The 15105-nt window shown below is 35.9% G+C and overlaps 2 protein-coding genes across 2 annotated transcripts; one reads left to right on the forward strand and one right to left on the reverse strand.

Annotated features, from left to right (window-relative positions):
- Nucleotides 1-2597: 2597 nt before the first annotated feature.
- Nucleotides 2598-7058, forward strand: LOC149426732 (sorting nexin-13-like). The gene has a single exon (XM_089633068.1). It carries the CDS (start codon nt 2739-2741, stop codon nt 5883-5885), a length of 3147 nt encoding a protein of 1048 aa, XP_089489194.1. The 5' UTR covers nt 2598-2738; the 3' UTR covers nt 5886-7058.
- A 24-nt stretch (nt 7059-7082) lies between these two features.
- On the reverse strand, nt 7083-14587 carry Orc3 (origin recognition complex subunit 3). Its single transcript, XM_089633069.1, has 12 exons — nt 14496-14587; nt 14268-14423; nt 13459-13634; nt 13080-13188; nt 12314-12570; nt 12087-12234; nt 11566-11691; nt 11074-11388; nt 10198-10578; nt 9203-9439; nt 8862-9061; nt 7083-7296 (listed from the first exon to the last, which is right to left on the reverse strand). The coding sequence occupies exons 1-12, from the start codon at nt 14520-14522 to the stop codon at nt 7200-7202; spliced, it is 2229 nt and encodes a 742-aa protein (XP_089489195.1). The 5' UTR covers nt 14523-14587; the 3' UTR covers nt 7083-7199.
- Between the last annotated feature and the right edge of the window lie 518 nt (nt 14588-15105).

A 15105-nucleotide genomic window follows, 5' to 3' on the forward strand; every position in this document is an offset into this window, starting at 1 on the left:
TGCCATAGACCATAAATAACCATAGACAATACATTTAGGCATAAATAAACCACTTTGCATTTAGGTCAAACCCAGTGATACCATACCGCGAAAATGAAAATCGGTATATTTTAGTGAAAAAATTGCTAGATTAGTGATGATATACCCAAAATTTTCGAGAAAATAATTCACCAAATATTCGGCGGGGGGATGAATTTCAGGGGGGGGGGGGGGGTTACTCTTTATGGCCTTTATGCCCATTTTCTTTGACTACGAATTTGAGAGCTTATACTTCCATTCATCCCAGTCGTTATTCGATAGAAGAAATAATACAACATTTCATCCAAACGGACATAAAAAAATGATATATCGGGCTGACTGTGTTTTTCCAAAATATTACACACATTTTAAGTTTTTCACAAAATCTGAAATAAAATAAAATTAAAAATTTATTTTTACTAGTAACCTTCCCAACATATTATTAGGGAACTAAGTACTGTTAGGGAACTAAAAATCGCCACGGACTTGAAACATATGTTCACACCAGGGGCATTTCTCTCAGCTTTGGCCTTGAAACTCATTTGAAACCGCCACGCCCACCTCAAAATTCTTATAGAAAACGAATAATATGGCTAAAATCTCAGATCTCATTGGTGAGAGCAGAAGGATTGGTTTGATCCAGTGTTGCCAAACGTACGAGGTTCCTCGTACAAATACGAGATTTGTGGCCTTCCGTACGAGGTACGAGGAGACTATCAACCTCGTACAATTATGTACGAGATTTTGATAATACCTATGGCTATACGAACATTTTACATCACTATTATATAACAGTAAAACTTAGTGCCATCTATCAGAACTTGTAGGAACTTCTTACACCAAAAATTACATTGCCGTATTTGCGCGATGATTGTCTATGGTAGTTATCCCACCAACCGAGAAATCCCCGAATAATAAAAATATTGAAATCCCTGAATAATAAAACAGTTCGTTCGTTCTTCGCATTAGTCGTCGCTATGACACAGAGCGCAAATTTCTACTATCTCTGTTTTTTACGAGTTCCATTTGTTGCATGCCGGCCGTGTTTAGTTGTACTACGATTTTTATTGTTAAATACCTAGTCTTTTCGTTGTTTCGTCCAATTGTTTAGCGGTGTAATAGAAGAATCGCTATGAGTGATAACAACGAAAACAATAACAATAAAGATTTTTTTTAATACCACACAAAGGGATGTTTTATTTAGTAGGAAACTTGCAATACTTTATTTCACTGAGTAAAAAGTCCTAAATCCTACCCCCCCCCCCCCCCGAAGCGGGTTTTGTTTGCCAAGATCTTGTTATGTTCAATGCGAAATGTAGGGAAATTCTAGGGAAATTTCGCCTCGAAATCTGGGGAAATAATTATTTTGGGCATACCATCTCTGGTACGAGGTTTGAAAGTCAAAGTACGAGATTTTTAGCTGCATCCGTACGAGGGATTTTTTTTTACGGTTGGCAACCCTGGTTTGATCTCTCGCTCTCTACCATAATGACTGGTGTAACAGAAAGAGATGGCGGAATTTTGCCGTGAATGGTTTATTTATACACGCGGGTTGTCATTTGCTGCCGAAATACTATCATTTCCGTCGTTTTAAAGTTGTTCGTGATAAAAATACAATATAAGCCAGTATAGTGTTAGCGAGTTACAAACATATATTCAACCTACCTACGTAAGTTCAAGTTTAAAGTGAATTGACAGTTTTTAGGTTATTACGTAACATACTTGGCATATGTCTTCCTCCACAACGTATAAATGTTATTTATTATATCGACCAACTTATTCATGTTATTGATTAGTGTTATCCTGTATTATCTTATTGTTTTGGTGAAATTAAAGATTTTTAAACATATGTAACCATGAGTTCATGAGGCTAAAAAATGTCGGAATTCTTCGTCGTACTGTCGGACAATCATGTTTTGGAAATTTTCTTCAGTGTTGTTGCAAATTTCTCGTCATTTTGGGTTTCTTCTTCTCAGATTAACAAGTTTCATCTTAAGGAAATGCACTGTAAAAGTTTATTTTCTTAGTCAGATGAACCTTGCCCTCGGAAAACATTTCGACATTTTTCTGCTTCAAGGACATTTTTATTTTTAAAATATTTTTTTGGGCTAGTGAATGAATGGAGTAGGCCGAGAGCAATTATATTGTCTATGGTTGCATCTTACTTTTAGATGACCTTGAGTTTTTTCTATCTTGTCTACTGCTCTTTTCCGCACGGTAGGTACTGCTTGTATATCTGTGGTTAAGTACTGTATAATTCTGTTGTATACAAAAAGCCCGAAGATATCGATCTAGAGAGTGGTATATTTATGGTTCACACGTTTCGATTCGGTGGGAAAATCGAACGATGACTCATACTTGAACAACAAAAGTAGACGGGCTTTCTACTTTCGTCGTTCAACTAAAAACTTGATCAACTATGTTGAAAGGCACACTTGCCGATTTGCTTTCAAGTGTCATTCAACTCCGACTTGATCAACTAAAATCACTCTGTGTTAAAGGGATCTAGTAAATGTTCTAAACTAGGTTTGTGTTCAAAGCACACTTATCTATGAATTGAACGTCAAAAGTCAAAACACGCCTATGTTAATGTCAAAATGACAGGTGACGGAATAATGGAGTAGAGCGGTGAAGTAAAATCATTTAAACAATCTCCACTCTGATTAATAGTATTATAATATACTTAGTGTTTAGATTATATATTTATTGAATGTCTCATAATGGAAGTTAATTTAGCTGGGTGGATAACTGTAGTGGTTTTCCTATTTGTAACAACGTTTGGTTTACAAGCATGCATTAACATTGTATTAGCATGTATTGCGTTCATTGCGGGTGTGTTGACAATGCTTTATTTGGCCAGCGATAAAGAAACAACAAATGTGACAACACAGGACCTTTTGGATAATCCTTTAGACCAGTCGTCATACACAAGTTCTCTGGTGCAAGTAATGCGCATCTTCAATGAACCAAAAAAAGTTACCAAGAGAGACAAAAGGATTACTGGGAGTGAATCCGTCGATACATTCTTACATGAAATATTTGGATATTTAATGAAGGATTATGTTACACCATGGTATAGCATCATAACATCTGATAAAGAGTTTGAAGAAGGCATCAGACAAACTGCGCAATCTGTGGCGGTCAATCTGTCTAACAGGATCAAGACAGTCAACTGGCTGAATTATTTTATGGGTCGACCTGTTGAGGATCTGACAGGACACCTCCGCCTGTTCCGAGGGGCCGGAGGGGGGATGATGGGGGCCGCTGCTGCCCCCTCGCGTCCTCCCCGCCGAGGATCGCCTGCTCGCTCTCCCCCCAACAACTCCCCTCAACAGCAGCACCGCCGCAACAAGAGTGATACAGATGTAGCAAGTTACGCCGGCAAACAGAGAAATATAGCTAACTCCAGATTTTATGTTGAGACCAACAACACAAAGAATCTCTCCTTCGAACAGCAGTTCTTTAAACTTGAACGAGAAATGGAAAAGAACTTAATTTCACGGGAAAAGATGTGTACCGATTTAGAAACGGAAACATCATTCATTGCAGAAATATGCCAGTTGCTCTTTTATATATCTTTGGAGGCTGATGACTTTAAAGGTGGTGCTTCTCTGGCTATCATGAGAGTGATCTCTTGCGTGACTCTTCAGTCAGCATTAAACTACATTACTGACCCAGATACTTTGAATACTCTGGTTTTAAGATTTATTTGTTACGACGGCTTGTCATCAGAATCCTTTTTGTCTGTCATTCGTTCTTCAGATAACGTTGACGAATTGAAGTGTACTTTAGATTTAGTACAGCAAGAAATCCAAAACTTGGTGTCCCACGATACTGTCGGAGAATGTGATATAGCAGTTAAGCAGCAATTGTCATCTTTACAATATTTGGTTCGAATGCTGAATACAAGAAGTTCAGCGCTGACTCCATCCGAGTCTTCCCAACAGAGACAAGCTGTAACACAACTTCCCATGAGTTTTCTCTTGGAAAATCATCTCGCCTTGGGCTATTTCCTAGATTACGCACAATCCATGGGAGCTCACGAATACATATTTTGTCATTTACAAATTCAGGCATGGAGAGCGGCTGCTGTAAAGCATTTAGCAACACAAGTGAGCGGTAAACACAATGTTCGAGAGGGAAGTGTTTCAGAAATTAAATCCGCTGCTCAAGCTATTTATGACCAATATTTGGCTGGAGGAATACTGAACAGTGGCGATGTTCCTCACACATTAGTGCGGAATCTTATTACAAATTTAGGCATGCCATTGGATGAAAAATCAATTGTGTGGTTTCAAGAAGTGGAAGATTTTATTTTAACTAAGCTGAAAATAGTGGGTGCGGGTTTCAAAAATTCAAGACAATATACAATGCTCTTAGCGGAGTTAGATCTTGAAAATTTCAATTCATCTGAATTAACTAAGTTCGGTGAACGGAATGATAATGGCTCACAAAATTATGGTTCGAAAACCAGTCTAAGTTCACTATCTGATTGTCGTTTAAGTGATAATTCTGAGACTGATGTTGAAAGAATCTCTGGATCCTCAAAATTCTTTATTGATAGTTTGCCCAACTCTCGATCCCAGTCTCCTGGCCCTACTAAATCTACTGAGCAAATCCCCAATGAAAGCGGCAAGGAAGTGAAATCTGAATCATCGTCTTCTGTTCAAATTCAGGATCCTCAGAAACAGATACAACAATGGATCATTCGTAAGGAGTCCTGCCTGCTTGAAGCGGATATTTATGAAACGGGCGTTGTTCACGAACGAGGAAAAGCTTTTGGCGTTTACGCAGTTAAAGTTACTCGACGCTGTCCGTCAACTGGTCAACAGTTTTGCTGGCACGTGTATCGCCGGTACAGCGACTTTCTCGACTTGTATAACAGTATTAAAGATCAGTACCCAGAGCTCGGCAAAATGGAATTTCCATCGAAGAAAACATTCCACAACACATCTCGCAGTGTTCTAGAACGAAGGAAGGAAGTCTTGAGTATTTGGCTAAGTGCTCTCGCCGCATTGGGATCTCCGAATGGGCCTCCTCGATATGTTATCTTGCATTCTTCCCTACTATTGCCTTTCTTGAGTCCCAAAGACGTTCACGATAAGCAGAACCAACGAGTTATAGACACAATGTTGGTGCAGCCAATTCGCCAAGGAATGCGGACATTGCGTGGTGTTCCGGGGCAACTGTTTAGCACCGTGGATGATTTAATGGAAGGTCTATCTAAAGTGCTCAGCAGCAGTAAGTCCGAATCAACCGTGGTTTTACCCAGCCATTTACAGACAGCGGGAGTGATGAGTTTACAGGAGAGAAGTGATATGGGGACAGAATTACCGCTACGAGTTTTACTTTTGTTGCTAGATGAAGTATTTGAGCTTCGGAAACGTAATCAGTGGCTTCGCAGACAAATATCGGCATTGCTTCGACAGCTTCTGACTGTCATGTTTTCTGATGTTTTGAATAAAAGAATCATAGATTGCATTTCGTCTTTAACATCACCAGGGACGATAGTGCAGTGCTTGGATATTGTAAAGCGTACTTATTGGTCAGTTGGCAATGGGATTCCCAGGAGAACAAATCCTCGTGATGCGGCTGAAAGAGCTCGGGCGCGAGTGGCAGTCAAGGCCGCCTTGCTCGCCGTTTGCCAAGAGGAACTGAAGCACATCATTGGGTCAGAGACCACACACAGGGGGCTCATGACGGTGTTTGAACTTTTCCAGAATCCCGTGTTAAATAAAAGGCTTTTGTATCTGTTTGCGGAAGGCTTGATTGGCGCTCTCTATCCCGATATGGATGTAAAAGGGGTCTTTAGGAAACTCTTGAGAACAGCTCACTCCTCAAAGATGGCACATCTCCAAGTGAATTGAAATCGTATTAGGTATAATTATTATTTTTTTTGTAATGATTCTTCTGTAGCACTTTATTAAGGTATACTTAAGGCAATGCACCACATTATGTTACGTTTGGAATTTGGCTGCTGACAATAACACTCCTTATGTAGATGGTGATGAGATTTAAATTCCCACTTAACATCAGCTGCCGGTTTTGATTTATGCAAAAAAAAATATTGTGTGTTTTATTTTATTTTGTGAAGTTCCAGCACAAAGATTTAAATGTTTTCCAATAATTTTCTAAAGAACTTAATTTACCACATTATAGTTCATAAGTAGGAAATTTCGAACTTTAAAGAATTTTTATAGGCCTGATACTTTATTTTTTTCTGGGCTTTTATAAAAAACCAATCAAATTTTCAAACCAAAAACATGTGATTTTGCATTACTTCGTAGTGCTTCGCCTTAATATAATATCACAATGTTCTCTGTAAAATAAGTGAGATGAGGAGAAAACAGGAAGAGGAGAAAAGAAATTGAGCTGGAAATTAATTTATTGAAATGAAGCCTTGGAGAAGTTAACTGATACATATATAGTTTAAAAATAATAAAATAGGTACATAGTATTAAAATGTATCTAAAAGAAGAAACTTTAAGTATAATGTTACATAATATGAATGCATTTACAACAATATGTAAAATAACAAAATACATAATATTATAATGTATCAAAAAGTAGGAACATTAAGTATAATTTAATATGCATTTACAACTAGTATGTTAAATAAATTTAAAAAACTTATTTATTGACTAAACTATATGCTTGTATTTTGGAAACCACCCTAATATTGTGGGACCTTCAGAAACATAATCATTATTTAAATACGTATTTCGAAGTCAACTTAGAATGGGTTGTTTCGGAGAATTTGAACAATTCATCAAATTTAAACGTTAATTTTGGGATCTGTGAAAGTCCTATTCAAGTTCTGTTATTATATCATTATAGGCTAGTTGCTTGACAGAACTGAAATAATAACAGAACATGAAAAAATCTTTCACAGAACTTGAAAATTAACTATGAAGTTTGAAGAATTGTTCAAATTCTACGAAAACAACTCGTCCTTACAGTTAAGTATAATAATGAAAAATGATGTATATTAGAAACTGTAAAAATAGTGGGAAATATATTTAATAAAAAAATAAGTTTAATTTAATTGTTTTTATTCCATCCTATCGTAGTTGTTGGTTCTACAGAATAAAATATGAATATTGTATCAGGGTTTGAAATAAATGAATGTATCAATGTAGTATAGTAGGTGCACCCAATAGTGTCAAGTCCTTCACAATTCACTACCAAGTCAGTCTTGAAACGTGATCAGTCTTCCTCTTGGAGGTTTTGATGAAGCCAAGAAACTGCAACTCCGATACGGCGCGGGTGAAGCGTGCTCTGAATACTAATTAAGGAATAATATTATTTGTATTACTTGTCATTATTATTTACACTAAAAGCTTTACTACAAACACTGCCACGACAGGTATGTTGGATTTTTTGTATAGGTACATTAGTCGATATTACGGAATTTCACCTCTATTAAACCAGTGTTAACACCTCAGGTTAAGTTTTTCGCTTTTGGGAACAGTTCTCATAGGTCTCATAGAAATCGTTGTATCTCCCTTACTGCCATGGTGAGAAATATGATCTAAGTGTTAAAAAGAGAAAACATCACGCTTTATATTCAAATTAAGAATATAACCATAGAAAATTAAAATGTGCACCTCTATTAAACCAAAGTTTCTGACTGCAATTTAAGAAAAATTTATGAATATTATATTATTTTATTTATGAAACAACGAAAATGTGAGGTGACAATAACGTTTATAATACATTTGTCAACCGCTATCTTTATTAATACAGGCCGTGCTGTAGAAAGTGAACCGTTAAAGAAACCTATTTTCGGACTTCTTGCCCTAGATTTTTTTTTACATTAGCTCCACATGGGAGGCCCTAACGAATTAAAAAAAATATAAATATAGTATATTTCATCTTTGGGGATGTTGTGGGGAGGGTATTTTTTAGGGAAATTAAGTTCTGGTAAGGTAAAAAAAGATTGAGAGGGGTGGGTAGTAAGAATCCATCCCTCCCATTGCTGTGGAAGGCGATAATAATAATAATAATAATTGGATAATTTGTAGAGCGCCGTTTTTGTGAAAAATCACAATGGGTCGAGAGTACCGTTGGAGAGGTCAAAAGGTCAATCTCCCTCAACCAGTCTCTCCAAATCCAGCCTGCCACGCAGCAGGTGGGCAAACACATCCGCCGCCAAGACCTAGACAAACCTAATCCCGTGAACCCGGGCACGGGCTAAGTCATCAAACGTAGCAAACCACTTGGGGTGATTTATGGCATGGGTGTTGGTTATCCAATAAATGGTTCCCAGGGCGGCGGTACCCTTACCCGCCTCCCAAATTTCACTTGGTTTAAGTAGGTTTAGTACTGAAACTAAAGTGCAAGATGTCCGGAAATAGGTCTCTTTAACTGTCAGTTCATTTTCTACAGCATGGCCTGTATTAATAAAGATGGCAGTTATTTGTAAATAAGTAATGTTTTTCATTTCTTTCGTTAACAGTAATTCTAGGTGAGCTATTTTTTAAACTTTTTATGTTTATAATGCTTATAAATATTTGTTATATTTAAAAAAATATTAATGCAAACATAAAAATTATTTGTTATAATAACCTTTGTAAGCGTCTTTCATCACTTTTCAAAATAGTTTTAATTACCTTCAGAAATGTTAATTTTTTTATTATTATATAGTGGAAATTTTCTGACCTTCCAACAGTATATGCCCGAGACCTGAGGGCTAGTAAAATAATTAATCAACAAATTCTTCTGGTGTCCTCTGCCATCCTAGGTTGGCTATCACCAGGGCAGTGTTAACTCTGCAGGTTACAGACCGGAGCAACTTGTGCAGGATGATAATCTAACATCTAATATCACGCTTTAAAGGATACTGTATTTGGGGATGGATGTCTCTTCTTTCTTCATCATCGTTCTCAGTGCATTCAATGGGGTCTACAATGGTCAGGAAGGCTTGCAGCCAGTCGTACAGATTGATGAGCTTCCCACACTCCAGGTGCAGTTTATACACAATAGAAAGATCGGGGAATGTCGGTAGGATCATCTCTTGGCTCGGTAATTCACAACATTTGCACTGAAATGGAAATAAAACCATCAGCCTTTACGGAAGTTGCTAAATGAATATCCACCGCGGTTGTCGTCACTTTGCAAATAATTTAAATCTCGTTAACGTGTTGAAGAAAAAACAGATAAATTAAAAGACTTAAAATGTTACCTGTAAATAGGCAGAAGGGTTATTGAGTGCTGTATGAATGGATGCTCGAGGGGTTCCCACGATATGTCTCTTCACTTTGTAAACATCGCTGAAGAAGAACAGTTCGTAAAATGGCTGGGTGTTTGGAGGTTGTAGAAATGTTCCGAAAACTTCATAAGAAAGGTATTTTATAAGTTCCCCGCGAACGGTATCAAACTCTGACACGGGTTTTTCTTTTGTGGAGGCTTTCAAAAGTTTCTGAAATGAAGAAGTATGGTACTAAGGAATGTATATAATTTGATAGGTTGGAGTATAATATGGATGTTAACACATTTCTGGTGGGTATTATTTGCGTTAAAATATTTTAGTAAAAATTTCTACGTAGTAACTCAGCAAACCCAAGCTATAAAAGTACCAAACGAAAATCGAATATTATTTGAAATGGAACTCAATTAACCTTGTAATATGTTTATTACGGTTCGCCTATAGGTATTTGCCCATACCTGCTTTTTTTAAATACGCCCGACATCTCTCTCTCACTTGCACATAGGAGGGGTGCGGAACAGAGATAGAGATTCGAATCGGGTTTCACGGTCATAAAAACCCTCATTCCAGGAATTGAATTATTACAATAACAAATAATATACTATTCTTTTCTTGAAATACCGATGTAAATGAAAGGCACGAAGATAAATAGAAAAAGAAGACTTGCATTACGATTTGATAATTATGTACATTTAGTTAGGACCTTTACAAAGAGATTGGCATATACATAATATTCATATAAAAACATTGAATAATTCCGTTTTTTCTGCCATTGAAATGAGGCCGGCGCAAATGGTAGAACTACTCTTCCCGACGTTAAGCATCAATCGATTGAACGGGTAGAACTACCTTTCCCGGCCGAGTGGTGTTAACATAAAAGATTACAACAGTGTTTAAATTGACAGACTATTGGACAACCCTCAACAAATCAATATAAAATATGCCAAATAAAATGTATATGTAGACCGTACCTCTCTTAAATTTTGCCTGTTTAGTTTTTCTATTATTTCTTCAGTTTCATCTTCTTCTTTAATACTGCCGCAGTCCAAACTGGCATTCATTATTTTCTCTCTAAAAAGTACCAATCTCTCTTTTACTGCAGACATTCTCTTTGTGGCAGAGGATTTTGGCGTATTCGTATCTTGGGACTTCCTGGATGATAATGATAAACGTCTTTTCTTGGGTGTGGCCACTGCTTGACTTTGTAGGATGCCGTCAAACTGGGATATAGTTTTGTCAAGGACATCCAGAAACTCATCTTTGGATTGGAAACCAATAAGGAGCATGCATTGCTTGTACTGGGGAGACTCCACTACACGGGATGAAACACAGGATGCATACAGTTCTCTTATCTGTAAAGAAAAATAAATCATAAATCAATTTTTATGATATACATTCGTAATGTATTATCATAAATATCTCCTAGTTGGTTCCATGATAACTCAACATAAAGAAAATTCAACACACCTTTAAAAAGTGATATAAAGTCATTTAAAAGTGATGAAAAAACTAACCTATAAATCTTACCTACGTAACTTAGTTTTTGTTTCATCACTTTTTAAAGGTGTGTTGAATTGTCTTTTTGATGAATTGTCTTTTTGATGAATTGTCTTTTTGATGAATTGTCTTTTTGATGAATTATCCGGTCGCAGGTTATTCGTAACTTTGGAATGCTCATATTTCTATTTAAAAAACAAACAACTCTACTAACTTAGAGTTGGTAATTTAAATCAACTTTTCATTATGTTACCTGAACTTTATTTTCATTTCAAATTATGTGATACATATAAATATTATGAAAATATTGGTTAAATACAAGTAGTGCTTGGCTATATTGTTGCAATCACCTGCTTTCCTAATGGAGCATTGGGAAGATTGCCGACAATGGTAAGAAGAACCTTCATTGTAACGTGGAAATCATGCAGATAGTCGTGCAGATTTTCAACAGCCTTAGCCAAATCAATTCTGAAATAATCATCATTTTGCAAAAGGGATATTCTGGTAGAGGCCGGTTTAGCTTCCACGTAGGGCCTGAAGGAGGGCAAGTGCCTTACAGCCTCCAGATCTTTGGTCTCCATCTTGGATATTGTGGGAATAATATTTTTTCTCGGACAGCAGAGGGCACTGATCTTGTTGGCGTAGTAATGTTCCATCATGCAAAACTGAAAAAAAAAAATTATATTATGACACACTCCCAGTCGCGTAGCTACATGATGAATAAATAAATTGCATTGGATTTAGTCAATTGTTTAAAGAGAGATGATGGAGAGATGAAAAAATATTGAAAAAAAACAAGACCCTATTTATTTTACCAATATAAAAAGTAATTTAATAATTACCTTTATGCTTTGAATAAATCCAGTGACAGAAAAATCGTAAAACAGGAAGACATCAATTAACAGTTTAAAAGCTTTCCCGGATAAATGGAATGGGCATTTATCAATTAGGAAAATATTCTCCAATACCTACAAATATAAGAATAAAAAATTAATATTTTGTAAACAATGTCTACTTGAAATACATACCATCACCAGGCAAAATTCACCAAACCACAACACACATGAGATACTGCAAATTTTTTAATTGTTAATAAAAGTGTTAAAATATTACATAAAAATGGAATCGGAATTAGGTTAAACAATTTAGAAGCCCTTGAAATTAAAAAAAACGGCATTAATAATAGTTCAAACATAATTAATAATCAAAAAAATTTAACCAATAGTCCCATTTTGAATTAATTCCGAAACCCGGTTGGCTATTGATTCAAAATAAAATGTGGTGTATTACAAAGTGTGTTTTTTCAATTAATATAAATGATTGAACATAATAACTTTGTTGTGAAATTATTGAAAATAGAAACCTGATTTAAATACAGCGTTGAAGAGTGAGATTGAAAGACTTGAACCATTAGTCTGGATGACACGTGGTAAGGAAAGCTCTTATGCAATGCGGAGACGGATGTGGCCACTCCGAACACTAATACAAATGGCATTACTTCTGTGTATCCGCTGTAATTGAAATATTATATTCATTAGATAGATGATTGATATTGTTGACGAAAAAAATTATTTCAAGACACCTACTTACCTCAGAATCAAAATGAAATCTTGCAAAGTCTCGCAGTTAAAGCTTTCAAAATCTGGGATAATGATGACAAGGTGGTTCCTTGCACCGGTAGCCTTTAATTTCTTGGACGGAGATAGGAAGTTGGACCCGTTCCTGGTGCCATACAACTCCTGAAACCAGGAGGCCAGCATAGTCATGTTGCACTGGGACTTCTTGATCTTCGAAGGTTTGCTCATTGACTTGTTTGGACTGTCCAATAACTCGCAAGAGTCAGAATCCTAAAATATAAATACTACATAGTAATTTTTAGGTTGAAAATATGTAATACGGGCAAAGTTGCTTTGTATAAAGCTATTTAAAAAGAAAGTAATGTAAAAAGTAAACTAAGGAAAATTTGTACACTTATTTAACTAATATATGTCTAAATAATAATTTATTTTAACCGTTTGAGTGCCAATCGTCGATTTCCGTCGATTGCGTCAGTCGTGTTCTGATTCGCGCGTACGTCGGTACGTAAAATTCTCATTTTTTCGAAACGCCTGGACTTCTAGATCCTCCTCCACGTGATTCTAAACCAATATTCTTTAATAAAACACCGAAAAAATCATCGAAATTCTTGAAAATTCAAAGAATTTATGGGGTTTTAAAAAAATATATAGTTTCATAAAAAAATAATGTTTTTTTGGTGGCATTTTACAAGCAACTGTATGAATTTTTTTGGCACTCAAACGGTTAATGTTAATAATGTGTGTGAGCATTGAGAAGATTCACTAAATAGTCATATTACCTCAGAATCGTCATCATTAATGAACTGCAAAATCATATTTTCAATAATTTGTTTCACTGAATTGGCATCCTGAGAATAAATAATGGCAACGTGAGAAGTCACTTCAGATCTGAAAAGTAAAAGAAAGGATATTTATTTTCTCAAAAGGGAGAAAAAAAGATGGATAGGTTCTTGAGAATTAACCTGTTGGAGGCCAGAGCAAAAAACAGAAAAATGTTTAAGCCTTCAGAGTGGCGCCATTCATAAAATTCAAAAGTGGAATCTAATCTCGTCAAAATTGCACCGCAAAATATTCTAAAATGGATAATATTAGAATGCTCTTATGTTCTCCAGAGACCCATCGGCGTTCCACTGGTTCATTAATAATATGCCTACTTACAAAAGCTGATCTTTCAGAGCTGTAAACTGCACAATATGATCCGGTTGATTGATTCCAGTGAGAAGAGTTGCGCATGGAATAATTTCATCATAAAACACTGAATGGCTGTTGTAGCATTCTTTCACATAGTTTACTAAGTCCCGTAAAATACGGTTGTAGGTGGTCATGTTCAGCTCCTGTAAACATATAGCTTTATGGTAAAATCGTTAATATTGTTGAATTCCGCTGCACACTTAATTACTAAAAGAAATAACTAAGTGGTGGGATATGGTTAAAGGTGCATTACAGTTCAATTTTTCTCAATCAAAGTTAGGTTTGAAGGTTAGGAAATATGCAAAAATTATTAAAATATACTAAACCCTAAAAACTTATGTTGTGCATGTTTACTTAAACCCCCGACCTAAATAGTTGCCTCGGTTCGTTGTAAGTAGTAAGTAAATAGTTAAATCAAGTGTTGTTTTTTTAAAGAGCCTTTGAATGCAGCGGAATTCGACAAGGTTAACGAAGAAATGACTATTTATGTGCTGGGAGATGGTAAAAGATGGATTAATATTCAAATTTTTCTCAAAATTAGGATTGAAGGTTAGGAAAATAACCCAAACTAAATCCTAAAAAAACCTATTTTGTGCATGTTTACTTAAACCCCCGACTTAAATAGTTGTCTCCTTTCGATTTGTAAGTTGAATTAAAGTGTCGTTTTTTTAAAGAGCCTTTGCGTGCAGCGAAATTCGACAAGTTTACATCTATCTCAATTATACTGTTGGTTCTGGTAAACAAATTAATACAAGAATAAATATTTAAATATGCACCTCGATTTGTTTCTCAACTTTCTGCCAGGAGTTTCTGTAGGCTTCATACCATAATTCCTCAGTAAATTGCTGTTCAAAAAGGGGTATTGAAACTTCCCTTTTACTCTTCTGTTTCTTAGAGACATGCTCAAAACCATTTTTGAAGACAAAGCACCCCTAGAAGAAAGTTTATTATACGTAAGTTGTTCCATACAAATGTAAACAATTATAAATAATTGAAAAGCCAACCTTAGAAACAGAAACCGTTGATTCCATTTGATTTAGAAGCAGGAAGCACGTTCACAAAATTTCAAAATCAAAACACGATCAAACGACAACTATTTACGACAACCACCGAATTTTGACAGCTCTGGTGTAAATTAAATAAAACGAAATTTGGAGGGAAACCGGCAAGTGAAGGTTTCGCGTTTTGTCGGTAGAGTTGTTGTAAAACTCTGAAGTTGTAAAGCAGGTTTTCAAAATATTATTGTGTCGTTTTAGTTCAGACAAATATGCATAGGTGGTGGAAAAATTTTTGAATTATTTTAAGTTCACGATATTTATAAAAAAAACACAAAAGGTATTTTTATAATCTTGAAAGACTGTTGGACTGCATATAAACAGGACAAAATTTTCCCAGGCTGAACCACGAAATATGTTTTTTTATTTTTTATATTAAATACCTCACAAGAGTCCCAACTGCTCCCGTCTGGAGCCAGTGAGACTATGGCATCCCCAATTGGGGGATGTTGTGAGGCTGAAGGTAAGTGGGGAAGAGAAAGAGGAAGGTGGGGAAGTACCTGGCTATTCAGATCTAGTCACTAAACACGGCTAAAGCCATTTGGAGCAACGTTTCAAT

Source organism: Hesperophylax consimilis, chromosome 1 (assembly GCF_061612785.1).
Source record: "Hesperophylax consimilis isolate HC1 chromosome 1, BYU_Hcon_1.0, whole genome shotgun sequence".
NCBI classification, from domain to species: Eukaryota; Metazoa; Arthropoda; class Insecta; order Trichoptera; family Limnephilidae; genus Hesperophylax; species Hesperophylax consimilis.

Excerpts from the sequence above, each read along its gene's own strand:
- LOC149426732 (XM_089633068.1), top strand. The coding sequence starts at position 2,739 with ATGGAAGTTAATTTAGCTGGGTGGATAACTGTAGTGGTTTTCCTATTT.
- Orc3 (XM_089633069.1), bottom strand. The coding sequence starts at position 14,522 with ATGGAATCAACGGTTTCTGTTTCTAAG. Across the intron at positions 10,579-11,073 it reads ATGCTCCATTAGGAAAGCAG|ATAAGAGAACTGTATGCATC; the intron begins GTGATTGCAACA and ends TTTTCTTTACAG. Across the intron at positions 7,297-8,861 it reads GACATCCATCCCCAAATACA|AGCACGCTTCACCCGCGCCG; the intron begins GTATCCTTTAAA and ends ATTAGTATTCAG.